Source organism: Calonectris borealis, chromosome Z, assembly GCF_964195595.1.
Source record: "Calonectris borealis chromosome Z, bCalBor7.hap1.2, whole genome shotgun sequence".
NCBI classification, from domain to species: Eukaryota; Metazoa; Chordata; class Aves; order Procellariiformes; family Procellariidae; genus Calonectris; species Calonectris borealis.
Window position 1 is genome coordinate 31,734,109 of NC_134352.1, and position 22,235 is coordinate 31,756,343.

Consider the following 22,235-nt stretch of genomic DNA (forward strand, 5'->3'; position numbering starts at 1 on the left):
TACACGCCAGTGAACCTCCTCCCAGCAAGGACACTGCAAGTCCTGAGATCTGACGCTACGATACCATGTTGAGTCAGACCAGTTTTCCCTGGGCTGTGGTAACTGAGGCGATCTATGCATTTAAGTTCCTACTTCAGCCTTGAAATTTCTTATGCTCACACTTCCTTCACGCTTCATTTTTATGTAATGTAGGAACTTGCACCAATCAAGCCATCTTTTATACCTCGAGAACAGGCTTTACTTCCCCAGACTGTTGTTGACACAAGAGTTTTGAGCAGTTTCCAAAACACAATGATCAGATCCTGTTTTTACAGGGTTCATGTGAAAGATTAAAACCTGGTTTTATTGGGTGGCACAAAAGATAGTAACAAATGCAGTATACACACAATTAGACAATATAAAACACTCCTTTGAAAGGTTTTTCCCTAGCATCCATTTTAACAAACAGTTGCAAAAGTGTTACATAGCCTCAGAAGCTTTTGCTTGAAAAGCAGGCAAACAATCTCATCTTGCAGTTGCGGTTATATTTTCCTATTTGGATTTATGGCCAGCAAGAGACATACCTGAGTGCTCTGGAGTCTTGCTTTGGTTCTGATGCTACAGAACTACTAAGCATCTGCTACTCGCACTTCGCGCTATGCACATCTGGCACTCCTGAAATCTGGGGGTGGGGGCTGATCACTGCCCGGTAACGGAGGAGATTAGTAGAATTAAACATGCAATTTTGGAAGCCCTATCAGACAGAGTCAGTGACAGATAGTTACAGAAAACTCAAGTTCCAAGTATTAAATAGCATTTTTCTGTAGACATTAAATTATAAAAAAGACAAGGGCAGCCCAAAACTTCCATACTTTGTTGGAAATAAGTTCAAGCATGGAAATATCAAATTCTCTTTTCTGTTGCAATTGTTTAGACTTGCTCATTGCCTAAAGGAGTAAGTTTATACCAAAGCAGCAAAGAAGATGAAGAAGAAAAAAACAATCTTGCTGAATATTAAAACTTGTTTCTGAACAAGACAGTGCACCATTTTTGGTTACCTCTGCTTTCCATGCATATTTGCCACTGCCAGGAAAACACCTGAAAATGCACTGCGCCTTCCACACTTTGGATGACGTTTAATGTAAAACCCCTAAAAGAGGGACTTAGTGACAGATTTTCAAAGTGGCTGGACTTGACCCTAAGAAACTGGATTTTATTTGCATCTACAACATGTTAAGCTCTGCCCTTGCAAATAACATTTCTGCTTTTTTGTGGCTTCAATAAGCAATACAATAATGCATAAAATTTTACCTTGAAACTTTAGAGAAAACAGCACTCTTACTTTGCTTTTTACAAGACAAAAAAAGTAAGCATGAGAATTACAAACCACTTCAAAGAGGCAGCTGCAAGCCTCACGTCTGCACTGCTGAGAAGCAGAAATCCTGGGCCAGCAGAACTAAAATCTTCTAATAGATGATAACTTGCCCTAAAGGAAATCACTTGCCATAGGGACAGACTTTAATACAGTGAAAAACTAAGTGAATTGCCATTCTCTGTTCTGCACTTTTGCAAAAGCCAAACATTCCACCAGGACTCATCAGCTCTGCATCATTTGCCTCATATATGCCATTACTGACCTCAATTGTGTGAGGTGTAATTTAAGTGTGCTAAATAAAGCAAGGCAGTGATTTTTGATCTTCTGTTTTTCATGATTTGCACACCTATACATTTTCTACTACATTCCTGCATAGCAAAATCAATACTCTTCAAGACAGCTATGCTTCATTTTTTTTTTCAAACACCTGTAACTAGTGCATGGTCCTTGGTTTGATAAAGATGCTATATTCTGATTGCCAGTGTGGGAAAATTTGAAAGCAGGCGGCTGCTCAAATAGGACATCCTAACAGGGTAAACTGTCCTCTCAAGCTCCTGTATCTTCCCCTGCTTCAATGCACTGAAATCTCTCACGGACTTATACTTAAACCTTTCTAAAAGTCATTTTTTCTGTGGTTCAACTTCATACTGGCAAAACAGTATGTCTTAACCACTAGATTTTATTTAACTGCGTATTCTGAGTCTTCACTTAGGGGCAGTTATAACAACTTTGAAATGTATTTTTACTATCTCCATCCAAGTAGAACTTCTCACTAACTTTTTTGAAAGGAATTTTCAGGAAACTGAGGAAGTTATCAATTAAGTAGACTCCAATGGCCCTTTTCTGTTCTGCACAAGCCTTTATGGGCAAGGAATTGGCAGATAAGGATGTGACAAGCGCTCCTTATTCGAACTTCAGTGAGGCAAGAAATATTTCATCTGAATTCTGCGACAAAATGAATCTTTTAAGGCTGACTTTCAGCATAAACACATGAACAAGTAACCAGAAGGTAAGGAGATACAAGGCCTCATCTCATATGTACTGACTTTTTGTGTATGTTTCTCTTCTGTGGTGTAAAAGTGAGGCCATTTGAGGTAGATCAGCTCTCCCCTACTGTGCAAACTTGTTTTTTTTGTCTGAGACCTGAATGTTTCATCAAATATGCAGTCTTTGTTGTTATGTTGGTGAGGCGGCTGATGTCAGCAAAGAGAGCAGTAGGGGATTTGTTTGTGTGACAAAGTTGCTCCTCTTATGGAAAACACTCCAGCTGTTTTCACTGGCATTATCCTTCCCTCTACAAGCATTTTAAAGGCACAGTTCAAACTGAGCCAGTTGTGAAAAGGGGAGAGTAAAAAAACACCCCTGCAATTTCGGGGAACTTTGCTGTTACATAAAGTGTTTGGCAGCTGCAAGGACAGCCAGAGGTGTTCTGTAGCCCATGATCTGGGGCTATCACACGCTTGTGCACGTGCTTTGCAAAGCACAGAAGCTCAAACTGTTCTTGGTTAATGGTTTTTAATTGTTAACTGGTTGTCAGTAGCAGCCCTGTTACATTCAAGAGTGTGCTCCCCCTGTAGTACGAAAACACAAAAGGCTCTAACTAGCATTTCAGCTTTCTCCTGGCCACCCAAAGCCAAGCCTCATGTCACTTACAGTCTGAAAGGGGAGGCACGCTGGGGAGAGATGTTAGCTGTAAGGGCTGTAGAAGGCCAGGCTAGGTGACAGCAGTGGAGAGGAAGAGGGGCTTTCAGGGTTAGAGCCTCCACCACAAAGAGGCAGCGGCTGATGGCCACAGTGCCCCTTTGAGGAAGAGCTGCTACCCCTTCCTCTGCTTCTGTGAGGGGGATGGCTCCGGCATCGAAATAACAGCCACAAATGCTCTGAAATAACCCACTGGAGCACGTGTGACTAACTGGCGGGGAAGGAGGGATCCTTCACTTCGGATGCGTCTGGTTGCTGTGCGCTTTTCAATCAAACCATTATGTCAAGACAGCCTGGCAGCTGAGGCAGACAGTTCGCTCTCAGTCAGGTCCTCGTTGTGCCTTTGCTGCCATCCTCACTCATGCAGTGAAGCGATGGTTCTGTTCCTGCTGCAGTTTGTGACCTCTATAAATCTTCGGTTTGTCCTGGCCATTAGCTCAGTGTAAAATAGGGAATAATAAATATTTGTTCCCAGAATTCCTAGTTACCAGGCTGAATCCCAGTCCTACAGCCTCCTACAGTTGTACCAGTTGGGTTGTCAGTTGTGGCTGTTTGATAACGCTGTCTTTTGAGCTCTGAAGAGTTAATAGGGACAGTTGCTTCTAACTTGCATTCCTAACTTGCTTCATCAGGTCCTTTCGATACTCCCTCCTCAGCCTGGGAGGAGTTTATCTTTCTGGGGAGTTGTCACTTGCAGGGCGCATACACCACTCAGTCACCAAGCCAGGCACCACTCTTCGGAGTCACTTGAAAGCTTCAACATACTCCACAGGAAGAGAGGACAGGCCTGCCTTCCCCCAGTAGTCAATGGCACGCACTCTGTAAAAGCCGGAGACTGAGCTTCCTGCAAATGAAAAGGTTAGAAATGGTCACTGTCAAAGGCTGACACCTGTGGTGCTTGGACAATGTGGAGCAGGCACTACTCCTATAAAATGTAGGTTTGTGCAATCGGCTGGGGAAGTGGTGAAATCAGTTTTGCACCCTATGTAAACGTGTCTGTGCCTGTCTAACTAAAAATTATTATAAATTCCTCATGGCCAAGTACTGGCTCTTTTTCTTCGTTGCACTCAGGACCTCCTCTCTCCTCATTAGGATTTGCAAGTACAGCTACAGGACTGCTCTCCCAGCAGTCCCTCTGGAAGAAGGTTATGACATCTTCTGCAACCCACAACTAGTAATTTCCTTTCTTCTGACTTACTTTTCTGCCTGAATTGTGCCTTTGGAACAGGTTATGTGGGGACAGGATCAACGAAGAAGCAGAACAAGAAGCATGCAGGCTGACTGAAAACCCTCTGCTCAACTCAGGAAGCAGCACCACTTGCTCCAAAGGTATGTGAGTTGATGTTCTGTGGCTCTACTGGTTTTCATCCTTGATCCAGTTTGAAGAACACAGCCTTCACTAGCAGAGTCTTTAACCTCACAAGCAATATAAATGTGTTTTCTCATCTATTTACTTGATTTTTATGTGTGCTTTAGTATTTAATTTTTTTGTCTAAAAGAAAAAGAATGCTAAAAATAATGAGTGAGAAGGAACTACCTAGCAATAAAGGCTGCTGAGATGTGAGATTTTTTCAAGCAGTCTTGTTTTTTTTGTTTCTGAAACAAACAATTAAATCTGGTAGGTTCCCCAGATGTTAGGTTATAATGAATCCTAATTTCAGAGATTTGCCTTAGCCATGATTTACAGTCTTTGCTTACATGTGTAGCCTTTACATTGCAATAATAGCTCTGAACTTTATTACGCACCCACTGCTGATGCTAAGCCTTTCTCAGGCTAAGATAAGCTTATGTTTCTGGCAAAAACCTCTCTGAATTGTTCTTTATTAGTATCACTCTGAGGCAAGGTCTGTCTGTTTCACACAGCTCTGATCAGTGCTTATTAGCAACACTTTTTGGACAGTCACATTGCGGATTAGACCACATTTGGTTAAAAAAGCCAAAAAACCCAACAAAAAAACACCCAAAGAAAACATCACTGCCTTCTTTCAGCATTTTTTGTTTGTACTGCATCTAGGCTGTACTTGAGGAGAAATGAAAAAAAAGCTTGCCTCTTGACAAAGATGAAACTCGCTGCCCTCTAATGTGAAACATCTAAAAGCTAAGCAGCTAGTCAGGGCTGAAGAGAAAGCTCTAGGAAACAGCAAAGAGAGGGGTCTCTCCTTGGCTAGGTGTTCAGACAGCTAGGACAAACTGCCCTACAGGAGGACCTCTTCTGTTCTTACAAGGGAGCACCTTTATAGCTTAAGATTGCCAAGCCATAAAAGAGTATGTGAACAGTGACAGGTGATCACGATGAGAGCAGAATTGCAACCTTCCCCTGGAGCACCTCAGAACATGATAAATGCAAGACAAACAACTGCTCCATGAAAGGCGGACGTGACCTCCCACTTATTTGTGTGTTTATGCCAAATCCTTAGGCAGTCTGACACCTCAAGACTCAGTGGTACAAAACAAGTGTTACCAAGGCAGTTTGCTCCTACTGCCCTACCCCAAGAGCATTGAACAAATTTAGGCAAAGGCATGGCCAATACCTGTGGAACTGAGCCCAAACCTAGACTTGCCTTGCTGTGAGTCTACTAGCAAAAGCACAACACCAAGCTCTGGTCATGTGGAGCAATTTTTTTGTTCTCATTTTTGCATGCTTCTACACCAGCTACAAATAGAGACAAAAGTGCTGCTTTGCCTTTGCGGGAGCTTGCCAGGCCCACAGCTGGGTGACTTTGGTTTCTGTGACAAGGAATTTACTCACGGCAATACTCCTAATAGTGTCCTCATGACTACTTGTCAATTAGTGCTTGTCCTGGAGAATAAGGCTTTCACTGAGAACGTGGTCCTAAAGGAAGGGACGTGCTCTTATTTGTGATGGGAGTGTATGTCACTAGCAAGCTATGTACCTTCCGTAGTTACTAAATGATGTTTCACACGCTCATGAGTGGCACTATTAACATGACAGATTACATAATATGCATATTCTTGCCTTACCTGGACTGTAGACCCAGAGAGTGAATATTGTGTCTTTGGCATTAATCCGCTGATATGCTTTTCCATCTGGTGAGAACTCCACTTCAAATGTCTTTATACATCTAGAAAAGAAAACCAGACAGCTCAGTAAATACAACTGATAATGCGGTGAGCAATCAAATCCTAATCTCAGGACCATTTCAGCAAAGAAGGCCAAAAATAGGAAATATTCAGTTGACTCACTCCTACCAAATGTGGGATGGCATGAATTGTCAGTATTAGGAAGAACCATGGCTCCAGCAGCCCACAGGAGAACACCCAGACTGACTTATATTGGATACTTGCAGCATCACAACTGTTACGCTCCTTTCACCCCCAACCCAGGGTTGTCAAGGCTGAAGAGTCTAGGGAGACTGGCCTGAAAAGGAACTAAGTCAGTGCTTCCTGAGGGAGCCTGGATGTATACTGGATCGCCTCTGACAGTTCACCTACAGAGGGTTTCCAGACTAGTACAGCTTGCTGGAGCAAGGAACTGGAGGATTTCTCTTCCAGCTCACATCCCTTAACAGGGATGTGCAAGATCCCACCTAGGCACCTGCTGCTAATATAACTTTTATCATGGATCTTGCTGTCTGCTATGGTGAAGGCAAGTCCCTCAAAGATGCCATTGGACGCTGGTGAGCAACACGCAGATTCCTTTGCTCAGACCGCAAATTAGTCAGGAGTTGCTCTCCGTAGTTGCTGCATGTAGGTCCTTACAGTTCATTTTGTCAGACAAATGCACTGTAGCATCTCTCAAGGAGCAAGTAGTCATTACTTTGTGAACTCGTCTAACTTTGTAGGACTGGTGGCAACTTAGGGAGTAATATGCTGGTAACTTGGTTATATCCATTTTATTTTAAAAGCTACTTACTTTGAATTTACACAGCCATCGTCCCACAACACAATGACCTGCCCCTTTGTGAGAGGGATCAAACGAACACCTGTTACCTGTCCAAAGACACATGCCCATGTAAGAAAACTGTACAAACCAATCAGCTAGGTCAGATTTCTGCATTCATTCTGCCTTGCTAATTATTTGCTTTGATTCTTTCCATTGAGACTGGGGGAAAAATAAAATTCCTGACTCTGTGGCTTTGTGGCCTATGTCTCCAAACTGTCAACCTTGCAGAGGACCTTCAGAGGCTCTGGGCACCATTATGAACATGGGTGGGACTGAATGAGCAGATATAGATGTCTGATCTACAACAGCCACAATTCCATTTTATTTTTAGCTATCAATTATTAACTGGAGAGCTGTTGTCAAGGCTGGTAGCACATGATGTGATTTTAAAAAAGATACTGCACTTTCCAGTACTGTATTATTTTCCCACCATGGATAAACTTGCATTTATCTCAATGATGGCTCCTATCACTTGCTGTGGAATGCTTTTTCTTGAATTATGCCTTGGAGAGCCTTCTCATTAAGGGAGAGAAGAACGGTTTTAACAAATAATAGGCCCAAATGCTAGTCCAGCTCTTCTTAGTGAGACTTAAAGCAGGAAGCAGTTTCTAATTTGGTGAGTCTGACAGTAGAATACAACACATACTTGATCAGGAACAGATTTGGGTCTTGCACAGATGTGGATAAGAAAGACTGAGGGAACGGGAAAGTCTTGCTTCAGCGTCAGGATGCCACCTTCAGGAAATGGGAATGGGCCTGTTGCCACCGGGTCCTGTGGAGCCAAAGAGAAGTGTTGGAAGTAATCTTTCATTACAGCACCTAAAGGCCAACTGTTACAAAAGTGTAAAGTGACTGTGTATTTACTTTGGGACTATAAATTTCCAATAGAGTTGGTGCTGATAAGTGGCTTACAGCCATCAAAGTTCTTCAAGCTGGGAGACTTTTCTATCATCTCACCTGTTTTCCAGCCCTTCAGGAAACAGAAGGTTTGTCCATCTCACAAACTGGGTTAATCACAAATGTCCTTTAGGTGCAATCTGTCAATTCTAGTAACCTCCCACGCATGCCTTTCAGGCTAGTGGTCTTTTTAAAACTCACACCCGTCTCTCAGCTATGGATTCCCAGTATGCAGTGAAACCCAGTGTGCAGTGAAAGATATCGCTAGCTACAACAGCCACTCAGCTGGTCTTTGAGGATGAGGTTTCACCAGATGGCCAAGAATATCTAAAACCTTGCTGCTGCCCTATTGAAGGAAGATCTGATGGCTCCTATAGTATCCCACCTTAGCAATAGTGGGTTATGGTGACTGGAAAGAGAAGACATAGTACTGTACACCGAAGTCAGAAGGCAATACTGTCTGTGGCCCCAAAGGGGATAAAGGTGGCCTTCATTATTTTATCCCGTGGGTCTGAATGCATAGGGAAACTATGGGAGAGGGAGCTAAAGTGACAGGCTGCTCACATATTCTCACATACGGTAAGTAATCTGGGCATGGCTTTTCTCAGTAGGGAGGAGAGGAATCCTCAGAGAGGACCTACCCCCCAGTCCCCTCTGGGGTGTACTCAGAACTGGTGAGGATGAGGGGAAACCGCAGGACCCCCTGTGAGCCCCTGAGAGATGCCAAGTGTCTTCTGAACTTGCACTGGTAGTTTCCATCTCAGGGAGCTGGTTGTTTTCTGTTAGTGAGGGGGGTTCATTTCAATTCTCCAATGCAGCAATTTGGCCCTTCTGTAATATACACCGGGCCATGGACTTCTCTGGGGAGACAAAACAGAAAGGGTCTCAAAGCCCATTGAAGTTTCAGAGAAAAGGTGGAACTTGCTCTGGAGCAACTCCACCTCCTTAGTTTAAGGGTAGGCCAGTAGCAACGAAGTTGGTCATCTACATTTAATCTCTTGTATAATGTAAATGCAAAGGTATCAGTTGTGTATCAGCTACATTTCTCTGCGTGACTGCAAGTGCATTTTCATATATATATGAGATGCACGTGACTGTGGGCTAAGGAAATTTTTACTACCTGAGCTGATTTCTTCAGCTGTAGTTAACCAGTTCACAAGCACTTTACCCATACAACACTTCAAGTAAATACATGGTCATACCTCAGCGTCCCTTATTTGCTGGAACTGTTCTGGGGAAGGAAAGTCAGGGCTTCCCAGCTTTTTCCACTTCAGGTAGGGATTGGTTTGGTTGTTATCCAGGTAATATGTCACATACACCAGCTCTTTAGGAACACAAATAAAAGAGAGTAAACTCTTTACTTGGATTTAAAGATTAACAAGAATAAATTTAGCAGAAGTGTATCTTCTCAAAAGCGATTTCAGCACTTCAGACTCTGGCTTCTACTGGAAAGTCACAAGGCTAGCACTTTTACAAGGCTCTACAATTTATATTTGCCAAGTTCAAATTTCAAGCTATTACTTCCATAACCAGAATTGAAACCCTCTTATTTTTTGCACAGGTGCTGCACACATTTGTTGGACAACTGCATCGACTTTGTAATCATGTGGTCATGTTGGCTGTCTTGGAGTCATCCCAGTAAGGGAATTGTTGCCTGGCAACATTCAGCCAAGGACACTGAGATTAATAGCTTTCCAAAAAGGTAGCACTTGCAGCTGCCATTAAAGGCAGGGTCAAAGTGCAGGCATTAGGAAAGAGCCTTTCCTAGAAGAGCACCATCATATGTCAGAAAATCTGGGAGCGCCCAAAAGATGAAAGCTAGCAAATGAAACTCTGGCAACAAAAGGCAACATAGCAGAAGTGTTTCAGCAGATGTTCTAGCCTAAAGATCAATTATGTGAGCTGCCTACATGATTTTTGTTTACCTCTAAGTTTGGGGAAGTGGGTGGCGTTCACTGTAACAGTGCTGATGTTGGATGAAGTCCTGTTATCCTCACTTGAATACATCAGTAGAGTAGCTTGCCAACTGTCTGAGAGTTGCATCTCACTTGGGATGTGCACAGATGCCAGGACACCAATTGTGCTGTTCTGAGTGCTTTCGCCTTCACTGCTGTTCACTTCTGCAAAAATCTGCTTTTCTCCTTTAAAAAATGTGACAACTCTGTAAGCATCACCACCAGTCAGTCTTGTATCAGCTTCTGATACAGGAAGGGTCAAAACATGGGAATCTATAGGTTGAGCTATGTTCTAGCTTATTTTACCAGGTACAGCATTCAGTCAGGCTTATTTTGCAACAGCAGAGCATGCACATATTACAGCAGTTCTTATGCATAGCAGTTCAGCTAGCAACATCTCAGCATGTAACAGTGAATTAGGATCTCCCTTCAGTATGCTGCATAGGTCTTCCTGTGGGGATTTCTTGAAGACATTTGCAGCCTGATGTGATGGCACAAGAGGGAAGTACTAGTCAACAAAAAAGGAGTGGTTGGCATACAGAAGGTATAAACAAAGCAGTAAACTAAATCAAATGGATAACAGACTGTCAGGAGCATCTCCTGAGCTATTAATTTCTCAGAGGAAATGAAGTTTCATTTTCTTAACACAGCTGGTAAACAGAGGGTAGAAGAAATCTTGCTTTTATCAGTGGTGAGATGGCTGGAAAAATCTCTCTTAGGTACGAAGCTTCTAGGTAGAAGAGGTTATAGATGTGCTCTTTAATCAGTGGTTACTATACCTAGCAGTGCCAGCAAGCCCATGACAGTCAGCACTGGTTTCCGCACCATCTGGACATGAGGTGGCTTTGTATTGTTCATCTGAAAACGTGCTGTCAGAGTCCGCTGTGTGAAGTAATGGGGGTAGTAGCTCAAGAAGGCATTGTCATTACTCAGCAGTGTGTAGTTGATGGTGGTGTTGGCTTTGGAAATGAGCAGGTTTTGATGTTGGATGATTACCTGCAAAGTCATAGAGAAGATGGAACTTAACTTACTAATACTCTGCAAAAATTATGAATATAATTCCTTGGCTGCGGCACTACAAATAATGCTCCTCTCTCTTGGCTATTAAATTAGTAATCTGGATTTACCATCTGAATTAAATCTAAATGGTTCTCCAATTCTGCAGTTACTTTGTACCCATGAGTGTCTGGGAGCTGGTCCTGGATTCTGTTCCTCAATGAGTCATTTTACCCACTTGGGGCTAATGTGGAATTAGCACGCTAATTCCCGCTATTTCACTGGTTGCTGTGCTGCTTTCCTGCGAAATGTCAGAGCTCCCAAGCTCTCTGTTTACCAGATTGTGCCTAAGTACCAGAATCAAACAGAACTTCAGAAGGCTGACAACTGAAAAGGTCTCATAGTTGTGTGCCTGAAGGAACTCAGGGCTCCAGCTCCTACCCACCCAAGTATCAATTTTCCGTTGGAGGTGACTTTTTTTCTCCCTTCGTATCATCATGTCATTATAAACACTGTTGTTTGCTCTCACAAACTCCCTGCAATGCAGTCAGTGACTTGTTGCTTTGGAGAAGACTGCTTCTGTATGCAGCCTAAAGGAGCTGGGAGCCTTTGTCTCCACAGGAGCAGCTGATAAGACGTATCTTGTTTCCGGGTGACATACATGCTCCCAGGTTGGGAGTTACTACTTTGCACAGGAGCGCCTGGCCTCTGCATGCTGTATAAAGTAGTGGCTCACAGAGCTGCAGGCCTGCCGTGGGAACTATTGCTATGCAGGGGCAAGAGCTGAGCTTGGTCTGGGGCCAGGCTACAATTCCTGCAGGGGCAGGAATGCTGAGCATTCTCTTCTCCTTCTGCTTTTCTGATCAACAGCAGTAATTACTAGCAGTAATTAATAAGACCACGTGTACAGTCATTATCCAAAACCAAAGAATGGGCTTATGCTGAGAGCTCAAGGGACTTCTTAATTACACCTGATGTCTCTTGATGTGATCAGCTTACAAAGGAGCTGGGAAATAATGTCTCATGTAAATGAGGTGATAGCTAGCAGTAGCGAGATGATAGCAGTAGTATTACAGGGAGAGAGGATGTGTGGGTACAGTCTTATCAGGTGGATCTAACGGTGGGAATGTATACAATATCTGACACATTCTCCAACACATGGAAGGCTAGTTCTCAGCTGTTTTTTTTTTACAGGGAAGATGAAGAAAACTAATACAAACTAAATGAAACTAATGAAAATAGACTGTTCGGGGAAAACTCAACTATATCAATAGGGAGCTCTCCTTTTGTTAGATCTATTATTCTGAGTAGCTGCTTAAAAATTGACTGTACTTTTGCAACTGCATTAACGCATCAGAAGACCCTACTGTGACAAAACTGTCAAGGAACTGAGTTACCTTTACAACCATAGCTGCATAGGTCACATCAGCTCGCCACAGTTGTGGAACAGACCATCCAACCATTGGATCTGCTTCATCATTGTATATGGCAACAGAAGCAAAATTTGGAAACAGCTTCTGAATTTGTTCAACTGCTTCTACTTCTTGTTGCAAGATGTAGAGAGAACTCCCACCTCCCTGCAACAATATTTCATATCCGCTTAGTGAAAGAGAGCAAACAGTAATAAACACACAGACATAACATACAGACATAAACATATTCTGAAAACATGTTCTTGGAGTCCGTGAGGAGCTGTGGGCCAGACTGTATTAGTGTTTTTACCTAATCCATTACAGCATGTGCTGTTTGCATGAGCTCCTCCTAGAATATAAAATGGAGAAGAGGTAGAGGAGTTGTTTCCCCCTGGGAATTAGGCAAAGGCAAATTTGCAACTGAACATCTTCAAAGTTTCATTAGAATAGGTAGCCATGCTTCCTGCTATAAGCTGGACACTCACCTGGAAATCAACTTCATAAATCAGAACAAAATGTAACTTGGATTGAACTGATTAAAAAAATAGCCTTAAACTGAAATCTTGGACTGACCTTCTTATGGAGAGAGATGTAGTCTAGCCTTACACCAGTCTCCCCTGTGAAGAAGTTGGTTCCATTGTAGCAATGACACAGAAGACTCCAGCATATGGGTGACTTGGGTAAGGGGTGGAAGGAATCCCCAGGCCCTCCAAATTTTAGTAGAGGACTGGCTGCTCTTAATCCTTCTGAGCAAGCATCATAATAGTTGAGAAACCCTGAAGTCCAAGCAAATGCATACATCAAAGATGATAACTCAAAATAGAATCTTGATCTAAAACTACAGGGAGATGTTATAACTCTATTATTGCATTTATTGGCAGGACCTCCCAAAGCAGGGCTACTCTTTCCTATGCACTGACAACACGAGAAGACATCAAAACCTCAGCTGCATTCACAAGGTTCTTCCAAAGGTCTTGTGAGGACAGGTTCCCAAAGCACACATCTGTCAACGAACAGTTTTCCTCTTACTCCACCCTTCACCCCCTTGCCCCCAGTAACCTTTCTTTATACCCAAATAATGAACTGCGTCTTCTCTCTGTAACTCCTGTTTTGTTTTCCCTGTTCTACTATCCCTGTATGTAAACTGATGTCCAAGCAGGGAACGAAGTGTAGTCAGTAACACGACCTTAGCAAAACAAAGTAGGTATACATTTCACGTTCCTTATCTCTCCTACCGACCTTACTTCTTTGGCAGCATCTCTCCTTTCTCACTGACACCCCTCCACCCACCCCACACATCTGTCTCACTTTACTACACTAGTAAGTGCTCCAAAACGTGCTTACCTTTCACTGTCATAGACACATTGTCAAAGTCGTGGTGATCTGGTTCATTCCACGTTTCAAAATTCCATTTAGCAACATGCTCCAATCCATACCTATCTGTAGGAGAGGCCTCATTTATCAGTGAGCTGCGTATTCAGACGACCCTATCAATTAGTCACTAATCCAGACAATCCTATCAATTACGGCTGCAGGTGAGGTTCAGCACCCAGAGCTACAACAGGGCATAAATATTACTTATTCTTAATAGTGAGGGAAATGTGATTTTGGTAGTTTCAAAATGATCTCTCATTCTCGATGAAATGCAGCAATATTTGAAAAAGATGAAAGGTGAGAGGAAGGTGATGTGAATTACAGCCTTGTGGTTAGGGCACTCACCTAGCCTTAATTCAGGTTGAGGCTTTTGTCTCATTAGAGATATTTGAAGCTGGTATGTGGGAAGCATTCAGGTTATCATGTCCTAGTGCAAGCTGGTGGTTTACAACCACAACAACATAATGAAGTTAAAAGACCGTCCTCAGATGCAGGCCAAATGTCTACCCAGAACACACTACTCATTCAGGATGCTTCATGGATCAGCAAAAAAAGGGGCTATTATCCCACTGTCTGTTCTGGCATGGGTTTTTTCCCATTCTGTGCTGAAATTCAGGGTCTTGAAATTGATCACAATACACAGAACTTTCTGAGGTAGTTAAAAGGGATTAGAACAGAATAAATAACAGGGCTTTTTTCTTCTTTTTTTTTTTTTTTTTTTTTTAGAACTTACCTATGTATCTGCTGGCCAGAAGTGTAATTAAGTTTCTCCATCTTACTACCTGTTTTTTATCTTCAAAATCTGAAAAATATCCTGATGGATTCCCCATCAATTCAAATCCTAAAAAAGACACAAAAGATTGGTCTCTTTTTTTTGTGACTGCTATCTCCTTTTGATTTACGAAGTGGTTATTGCGTTATCTGAAACAAACTTGTGAATGAAGAAGCATCATTAAATGGGCTTTCCTTCCTGTTTCTACATGTCTCCACCAGGAATATTTCAGATTTGAGGTTGCTCACACCTGTTACTTGTCAATGACTATAGTAATCAATACTAATACTTACCATCATAAATTCAGAGCTCAGAGGGAACTTTAAACGGTGGTAGTTTGCAGAAATTCAGGGGAAACTATACCTTGAGTATCTACTTCTCTGGCCCTTTTAGGTACATGTTAATGGGCACAAAACTTTCTCCTCTTCAAGAGATCTCATTTCCCAATTCATACATCTCAAACTGTTGTTGAAAGCCATGTAAAACCATTTGTGTTGTCTTAATTGCCCTAATAGTGTTTTGCTCACACTGTTTACATTTACATGGACATGAGGTAAAGGCAAATAGGAAAAGAATGAATTTTTATCAAAATCAGCTTCGGCAAAACTCTCTAAGAATCTTCTTATGATTGCACAATATGGGCAAACAGATGTAGCAAGTTGTGGAGGTAGGGAGCTGCCCTTACCTGGAATTAGCTTATTCTCCCACAGGCGATCCATAAGGTTATCCAAGGCCGTAAAATTGTAATGAAGTTTCCCATTCAGCACTCTGAAGAACACAGGTAATAAAAAGTACAAATGTAAATATTAGCAAAGGTGGCACTTGGTGGCAGACAATGGGTCAGAGGGCTGCCTTCTTTTGGCTCTCAAAATTTACATGTAGGCTTCTTGGAATTGTACACAAATTTCCTTCCTCTAAAGCGACGGGTGTTCACCATAAGCAAGTCATGTTTCTTGTCCAATCCATGCCCTTTTCCTATTCCAGCAGCAGCAACAGAAGCAATATAATGAACTTGCTTGCTGGATTTTGAGTTTTTAACAGGATATTAAGATTTCTAATTCTTTCCTGAAATGAAATTTACCTAGACTTTTTTTGGTTAAGCTGTTTTTTGTTTCCATTTGATTACCTACTGATAGGCCAGCTGGTTTCCACCTTGTCTTATATGCAGTCTTTCTTAATGTTCTCTTAACTTGCAATATATATACTATAGCTTTCTTAGTAGCACTTCTTATGGGTTTAGGTTCAGCTGAGAAATAACTTTGTATCTTTCAAAGAATGCTGAATTTATGCACACAATGTCTGTAATTTTTACTTTATTGTTAGCATTTGCTTACTATTTCTCCTGTACTCCCAGGATCTCAGGCTGCAATCCTTTCACCCAGTTTTGAATACATGCGTTCAAAGAATAGGAGATAGCCCCATGACGCATCCCTTTGTATCAGTGAATCTTGCAGGAGCACAGGTAATAAAATTTGGGCATGCACCTGCATGGGAACACTAGAGTTCTTTTACCCAGGGGATGAAAACTGGCATTTGCAATTTATTTGTTTATTGAAGATATGCTTTAAATTCCTGAAAGACTTTTCTTGCCTGGTATCCAGTGAAAACAAATATAATGTAATATATAGGTCGCTGCATGATTTCCCATAACTTCTGAACTTGTAGCCTGATTTAACTGAAATCTGACAGGACAGGAGAAGTTTTGCCAGTATGAAGTGCCAAACAGGCATTAAAAATGAACTTCTATTGACAATATTCTGGTAGCGTGACTTACTGCCATTTGGCCCAAGCCACAGCCTTGGCCTGGTGCCCAAATTCTGACCCAGTATGCCCTGAGCAAAAGGCTTTGTAAGCATCTTTGAGAGAATTCCAGCCCTGCTCATACAGGAGGGCTGATCAGGGCCTTGCCAGCGCTTCTCAAAGCTGATTTCTCCAGCCTTGCCAGAGCACTACACCTAATTTCTCTGGTACAGTGCAGCCTGAGCTCTGCCTCTGCTGTCTTGCCTGCTCTTTCCTAGGCACCTGGCCCCTGCTTGGGTGCAAAGCTTTACAAGTGAACTGCAGATGCAATGTCCTAGATATGGCGGAAGGGGGAGAGACAATCACAGTTCCTGTAACTGATCTGTGCTAGCACGGCATGCTGGGCACACAGGATAAAAAGTGAGAATGAGGCAGTCAGCACATCTCTTAAACCATGACCATGCTGGGCTCTGTGCTGAGATTCACAACTTGTTTCTTTCTGTGCCTTCCCATGTATTTCCGAGCCTCTCAGATTGAGGCTCTTCCTCTGCGTTTCTTGCCAAGGGAAGGTTTCAGTGAAGAACCTGCAACAGCAATCCCGAAGTTGTCAGAGAATTAAGAAGGGCTGACAGAATTGCCTAGTGAATAAAGAAGGGAACCGTGCAACCTGAAGAGGACAAAGTGCCATCAGCATCTCTGACTATGATCTAGAAGAGGAAAACAGGACAGGCAAAACACATGTAGTATAAGCCATATCCACTGTACCAGCTCCTCCTGTGATGTAACCAAGCACACAATCTTAGCCCCAGCATGGTCACACTCTTTTACCAAAGACCTGAAGCTGGCTTTTCTCCTTTGAAGTATGACCTACCACCATGACAGAAATTGTCATGTCTGCAGCCACCGATGGGCTTCCAGTTCCTGCCAGAGTCAAATGGTGCAGCTGTGAAAGAAGCGAATAGCAGAAAGATATTTATTTACTTTAGTATCCATAAGAGCATTTTAGAAGTTACTGTTGAACTACAGAATGGCCATTTGGAACTAGGGGGTTTTTCTGGCTTAGACAGGGGTTAAAAAAAGTCTGACAGTCCTATTCCAAAGTTCAAAGACAAATATTTTGTTGCAGAAGGTAGCTCTGCTCCCTCAGATCCATTAACTATTTCCAGTTGTACCCTGTGTTCTATTGAAATATTTGCTTACATGCACACTTACAGTCAGTGAGCATAAGAATGATTAACTCTACTGTCCTGTAAAAACTTAATAACGCCATTTAAATAATAGCAAAGAAACTAGTGTCTTCCTGTCTCCAGTCTAAGGTCTATACAGTACTATGTGAAAACATATGGGTAAATAGGGCCTTTTATATGATGCATGTACACTTAAGATCCCAGCACATCTACATTTTTCCTCCTGTATCAATTAAGTAAAACATTTAAAACAGAGTGCCATTGCTAGTCATGACTGAAGTGACAGTACATGAGATCTGTAACACACTGTGTGTAGGTGTAGAGGCACTTCTTACATCCTTTTGCTGATCTGTCACTTTATGAGACTCTTTTCTTGCTTGCAAATGGATTAGGCAGTATGCTCCTATTAATAAAATGATTACTTGACTGATAGGATTGCCGCTTTCTCAGATCTTCATCTTATCCTTACCCATACTACTTTTCTGATGTGAAACCGATGCTTTTTTTTACAATCTCTACAGGATCACTAGAATTTGGGTTGCATGGTTGCATGCTATGCGGTGTCTGGAAGCCATGCTGACTGCCGCGCGTCAGGCACAGCAGGAATCTCACAAGCTGGTATTATTTACAAACATCCTGCATGGGGAAAATCGGTTCAACTGTCAGGCTGTTACCAGGAGTGCTATAAATATAATTTTAGGACACTGAATGCCAGATCAAAACTGTTACAGCATGTGACCAAGTAAATCCCTGACCCAGGCTAAATTCACTTGACATTGTCAAAGTTGTTCAAAACAGCTTTGTACATCTGACCTAGGACCTGCTGATGCAGCATCGCGTATCTATGACTGGGCCCTGGGTAGCAAGCTCACAGACTTTTACAGGCTTCTACCTTTTCTTTGCCTGCTCCTCTTCTGATCTCTCTGCCCTTAAGTCATGGTTTCTAGACACTGCTGTCTTCATTTATGAACACGCAGAAGGCTATGTCCTTGTCATTTCATTTGAGTACTTGCCAGACTGGGGATCGTTCATCGTTTGCTGTTGGGTATTTCTGATGTGACCACTGTCCTGTCTGTGCCTGGCTTTCAAATGTTCCTCAACTGGGCTTTTTGTGGGAGACTTGCCAGATAAGACCTTCCTCATCTTCAGTCATAACAAGCAACTACACTAAAGCATGTTTACTGGCATCCTGGCACCAATGTCCTTATAAGCCCCAGGCCTGAGGCTGCTATACTCCAGAGACCGCTGCCTGCTGGTGAGGTGTCTTTCCAGTCTTTGCCATGATCTGAGTTCCAGACGCATTTGTATGTGCTGCCTCTTGAGAGCAACAACCGTGCTGTGAACAGGAAGAGCTGTGATGAGTACAGAGGGGAGCCCGCCGGCTGTCACAAAATACTGTCGCTCCTTTCTTTGGAAAGGCTTGTTTTGTGGGCCATCCTTTGCTGAGTCAAAGGTTACAGGCCCATGTTAACAGCTTTCCACTGCCTCCCTTTACTGGAGTAAGGTTTTTCCAGTATGGAGGGAAATTATTTTCAGGTGCATAGGTAGCTACTGGATAGCTTGCCAAAGTGTTGTAAGATACTCATGTTGTGCTTCTTATCCATGCCACTTTCGGCCTACTCCCATTCACAAACTTAATTTCTTGGGCGGGCAGGGGTCAGCTAGTTTTGGCTGTCAACACCCTGCATCACAGCCAGATCTCCGCCAGTTAGCACAGCTGTGGATACTGCTCCTCAGCCTACAGCTACAGCTTCCCTCCTGTGCCCAGCATCTGCGGCTTCTCTCCTGCCCTGGGTTGATCCTGTCCAAGGATACAGTTGCGCACCCTAGAAAGCAAGTGCACACACAGACATTGGACCAAATATCTTATCTACAGAGAAGAGAGCAAGAAAAACACAGGCAGGGAGTGTTTCCATTCCGGGTAATCTTCAGCCAAGTATTGAATCTCTGATAACAGGTCAAGCTAACTTTATCAAACTTTATTGTAATATACTGAACAAAATTTCCCGGGATAGGAAGCCTGGTGGCTGACCCCTGTCAGTAGGTCACAGCCCGTTTAGGAACTCAAAGGTAACATGTAGCGTAACCATCAACAGAGCTATTCTATTGAAGAGAGCTTTGTCTGGCCTAGGGTTGACATGATCGGGAAATACCTGTATACCGGAGTGGTGCCTTTCTCATCCTGACATTCTCACTTAGCTGGTGTGGCCTCCCTTTGCATTTCTGGTGGACACAGTTACCACGCACATCAGAAGCTAACATAATCTGGCTTGCTTTCACCAATGTCTGAGAACAGCCTCTCTTCTGGTAGATTGGCCATAGCGGCTGGCTAACACTACTCCCAAGGCAGCAGCGCCTGCTTACATCCTCTCTGGGAGCTTCTGCTGGGAAAGATTGCTCACCTAGTGGCAAATGCAGCCAAGAAATAGGGACAGAAAACTGGCACAAGGTGTTGGCAGAAGAGAGGTGCAAATGACACCTTAACAGTAAACAAAATTTTTCAGCAGGGTATTGGCTGACCTCAGACTTGAAAAGCGCATTCCATGAGGGACCCACTTAAAAAAGACCCTGCTCTATGGCAGGTTTTCTGTGTTACAGTCTTAGAGAGAAGTGAAAGTGCAGTCTAAGATACTACCCTGCTATAGTGTCTGCTGAGGTAACGACCAAATTACATACCACCATTCGTTTGATAGAGGTGCTTAGCTGTGTGCCAGACCATCTTTGTCCGGCCTTGTAAGCCGGTTCCTGCAAACATACACTCCCTTGGCCATGGTGCCAGGATGTGGACCAATGGTAACACAGTTGCTGTTGTTCTGATGAGTGTAAATATGCACGATAATTAAATTCCCCCTCTCAAAAGTAGATCAAGAGTGAACAGTTATTGCAGTAGGTGACTACTATCAGAAGCATCCTTAGATATAGTGTCCCAGGGAATTGCTTATTGCCTTTCTAGAGTCCGTGATGCCATGTTAGGGATCATAAAACTCTAGAACAGAGACAAGTGCCCGTCTAACCTGGAGAGGAGCTCAGTGTCCAAAGCCAAGATGTTCACTGGAAAGATGTAGGAACAAACACTGATAAACTCTGCCAGTTCAAACTCTTGCTGCTACCAGATCTTCCAGAAGGACCAGTCTTGAATAAACTGTTCTATTTCTTTAGCCAGGAGAGCAGGTGAAGCACATAAGCTATGAGCACAGCATCTTCAAGATGAAGGTCAAAAGCTCTGGATAGGAAATGTCAGCAAGTTTATCTTTTCCAACAGGGCAACTTGTTGCCCTCCAAGTCCCTCTCACAACACAAAAGGATTCCGCGTCCTTGTTTTTTACTTACTTTTGCAGCTATGAGGAATGAAGTGAAGCCAGTTTAAAGTTCAGGCTGTTACAAAGACCTTGTTTGCTCCAAACCCACCAATTGTCTACATAAGCTTCCTGTTCTGCTGAGTACTTTAAAAAACTTCGGACCTTAAAAACAGGTCCTAAGGGAATGTGAGCACTATGGAAATGATACCTCAGAGTATATGAAGGGCAGAATAGCCCTCATTAGCATTCACCTTTCCAGAGGCTGCTTTCTCAGCAGTTATTGCTCCAGGTTTCCTCAATGTCAACCAAAAAACCCTACTAGATTGGTACTTCAGGTTTAAGCACAAAATCATTAATGAATAACAATGACATCAGCAGGCTCCTGGGTTATTCATAAACAACACTTCCCCCTTCTGAATTCAGTGGAAGCTGACAATACAGTACTCATTCACACCAGAGCTGCTTCTAGCATGTTCTTGCTCCACTCGTTCTTGCTTCCTGTGATCATTACAGGTACGGCAAATCGGCTCCCTTCCACGAAATCCCCATATCCCAAAATAACCACAATCACTTGACCTTTTGCAGGATCATGAACACTGATTCTTTCTTCCTGGCAGTCCCCAGGCAAAACATAGCCTGTGCTTTTCACACATGCTTTGCAGACCAAAAACCTTATTCAGAGGTTTTTTCAAAGATGCAAGGCCAAAGACTACCGCACCCACGCTAAAGAATTGGCATATTTTATCACTTCCGGGTTTATTTATTGCATTAATACTTCCCTGCATTTGCTTCTCAGCTGTATCATTTGTGTAAGCAGGGATTGAAAATTTGCTGGCTTTACAATTATGGCATAGCTTCTGCACAGAGGGACAACGCCGGCCGAAGACTTCAGTCCGTGCTGGGCCCATACTGTGCATAATTCACTCACCCTATAGCATGAATGAGTCAGCCCAGCAATAATGGGAGGATGCATTACAAAACCACACAGCCAGGCAGCATCCAGCCCTTGCTGATGTCACAGCCTGTCACAGCTAATCCATCCACACAACCAACCAGCACGATACATGCGCAAAAAGAAGGACGGGTATGAATCTTTGTGGTTTAGGAACAAACCGGCTTCAAAAATGCAAAATAAAACATCTGTTATTTATTGGAAATCACTGCCTCTTCTACAAGCCAGCCAGGAGGCTGCGCATTCAGCTGAATCTTTTTATTTTTTAAAATACATAAAAAGAGAATTGATTTGGATTTATATGGCATCTTAATTAGCTTCTTTCCTCTTTGAAACCAGCGTGATTTGACCTCTACCTTGCAAAGCAACTCACAAAATCCTTGTTGTGATCTGGCTAAAACTCACATGCAGAGAAGTGCAAGCAAACAATGAATGCTTTCAAGCTGATGCTAATCACAGCCTATGATTTTCCACTTCTTACTCAGCCTGCTTTTGTGAGCACAGCCTCAGTCGTTCTCTCAGCAATGAGCGTGCTGTGTGTGGGGGGAAGAGAGAGAGAGGCAGACAAAGCATCAACAGCTTCCTGTGCTGAGGTGAGTTAGCTTGCTAGGAAAATATTGCTAGACTGTTGTGTCTCTTCCCCCCACTTCCCCCTTTTTAAAACAAATTCAAGATGTAAGAGGGGAAACAGA

General features: G+C 42.9%; 1 protein-coding gene across 2 annotated transcripts in view; it reads right to left on the reverse strand.

Moving 5' to 3' along the window:
* Window positions 1–316: 316 nt before the first annotated feature.
* The window catches only part of IDUA (alpha-L-iduronidase), a 55,303-nt gene continuing 33,384 nt past the window's right edge, over window positions 317–22,235 (reverse strand). Inside the window, exons 1-13 of one of the 2 annotated variants that reach the window (XM_075138079.1) lie at window positions 16,977–17,065; window positions 15,051–15,133; window positions 14,327–14,434; window positions 13,564–13,659; window positions 12,793–12,995; window positions 12,205–12,384; window positions 10,591–10,807; window positions 9,782–9,997; window positions 9,059–9,180; window positions 7,606–7,731; window positions 6,930–7,006; window positions 6,038–6,138; window positions 317–3,899 (exon numbers count right to left, since the gene is read on the reverse strand). In XM_075138079.1, coding sequence (XP_074994180.1) covers window positions 3,799–3,899; window positions 6,038–6,138; window positions 6,930–7,006; window positions 7,606–7,731; window positions 9,059–9,180; window positions 9,782–9,997; window positions 10,591–10,807; window positions 12,205–12,384; window positions 12,793–12,995; window positions 13,564–13,659; window positions 14,327–14,434; window positions 15,051–15,084 — 1,581 coding nt within the window. In that variant the 5' untranslated portion in view covers window positions 15,085–15,133; window positions 16,977–17,065 and the 3' untranslated portion in view covers window positions 317–3,798. Of the gene's footprint in view, window positions 3,900–6,037; window positions 6,139–6,929; window positions 7,007–7,605; window positions 7,732–9,058; window positions 9,181–9,781; window positions 9,998–10,590; window positions 10,808–12,204; window positions 12,385–12,792; window positions 12,996–13,563; window positions 13,660–14,326; window positions 14,435–15,050; window positions 15,134–16,976; window positions 17,066–22,235 lie in introns of those variants that run through there. The other variant, XM_075138078.1, reaches the window with a different exon arrangement.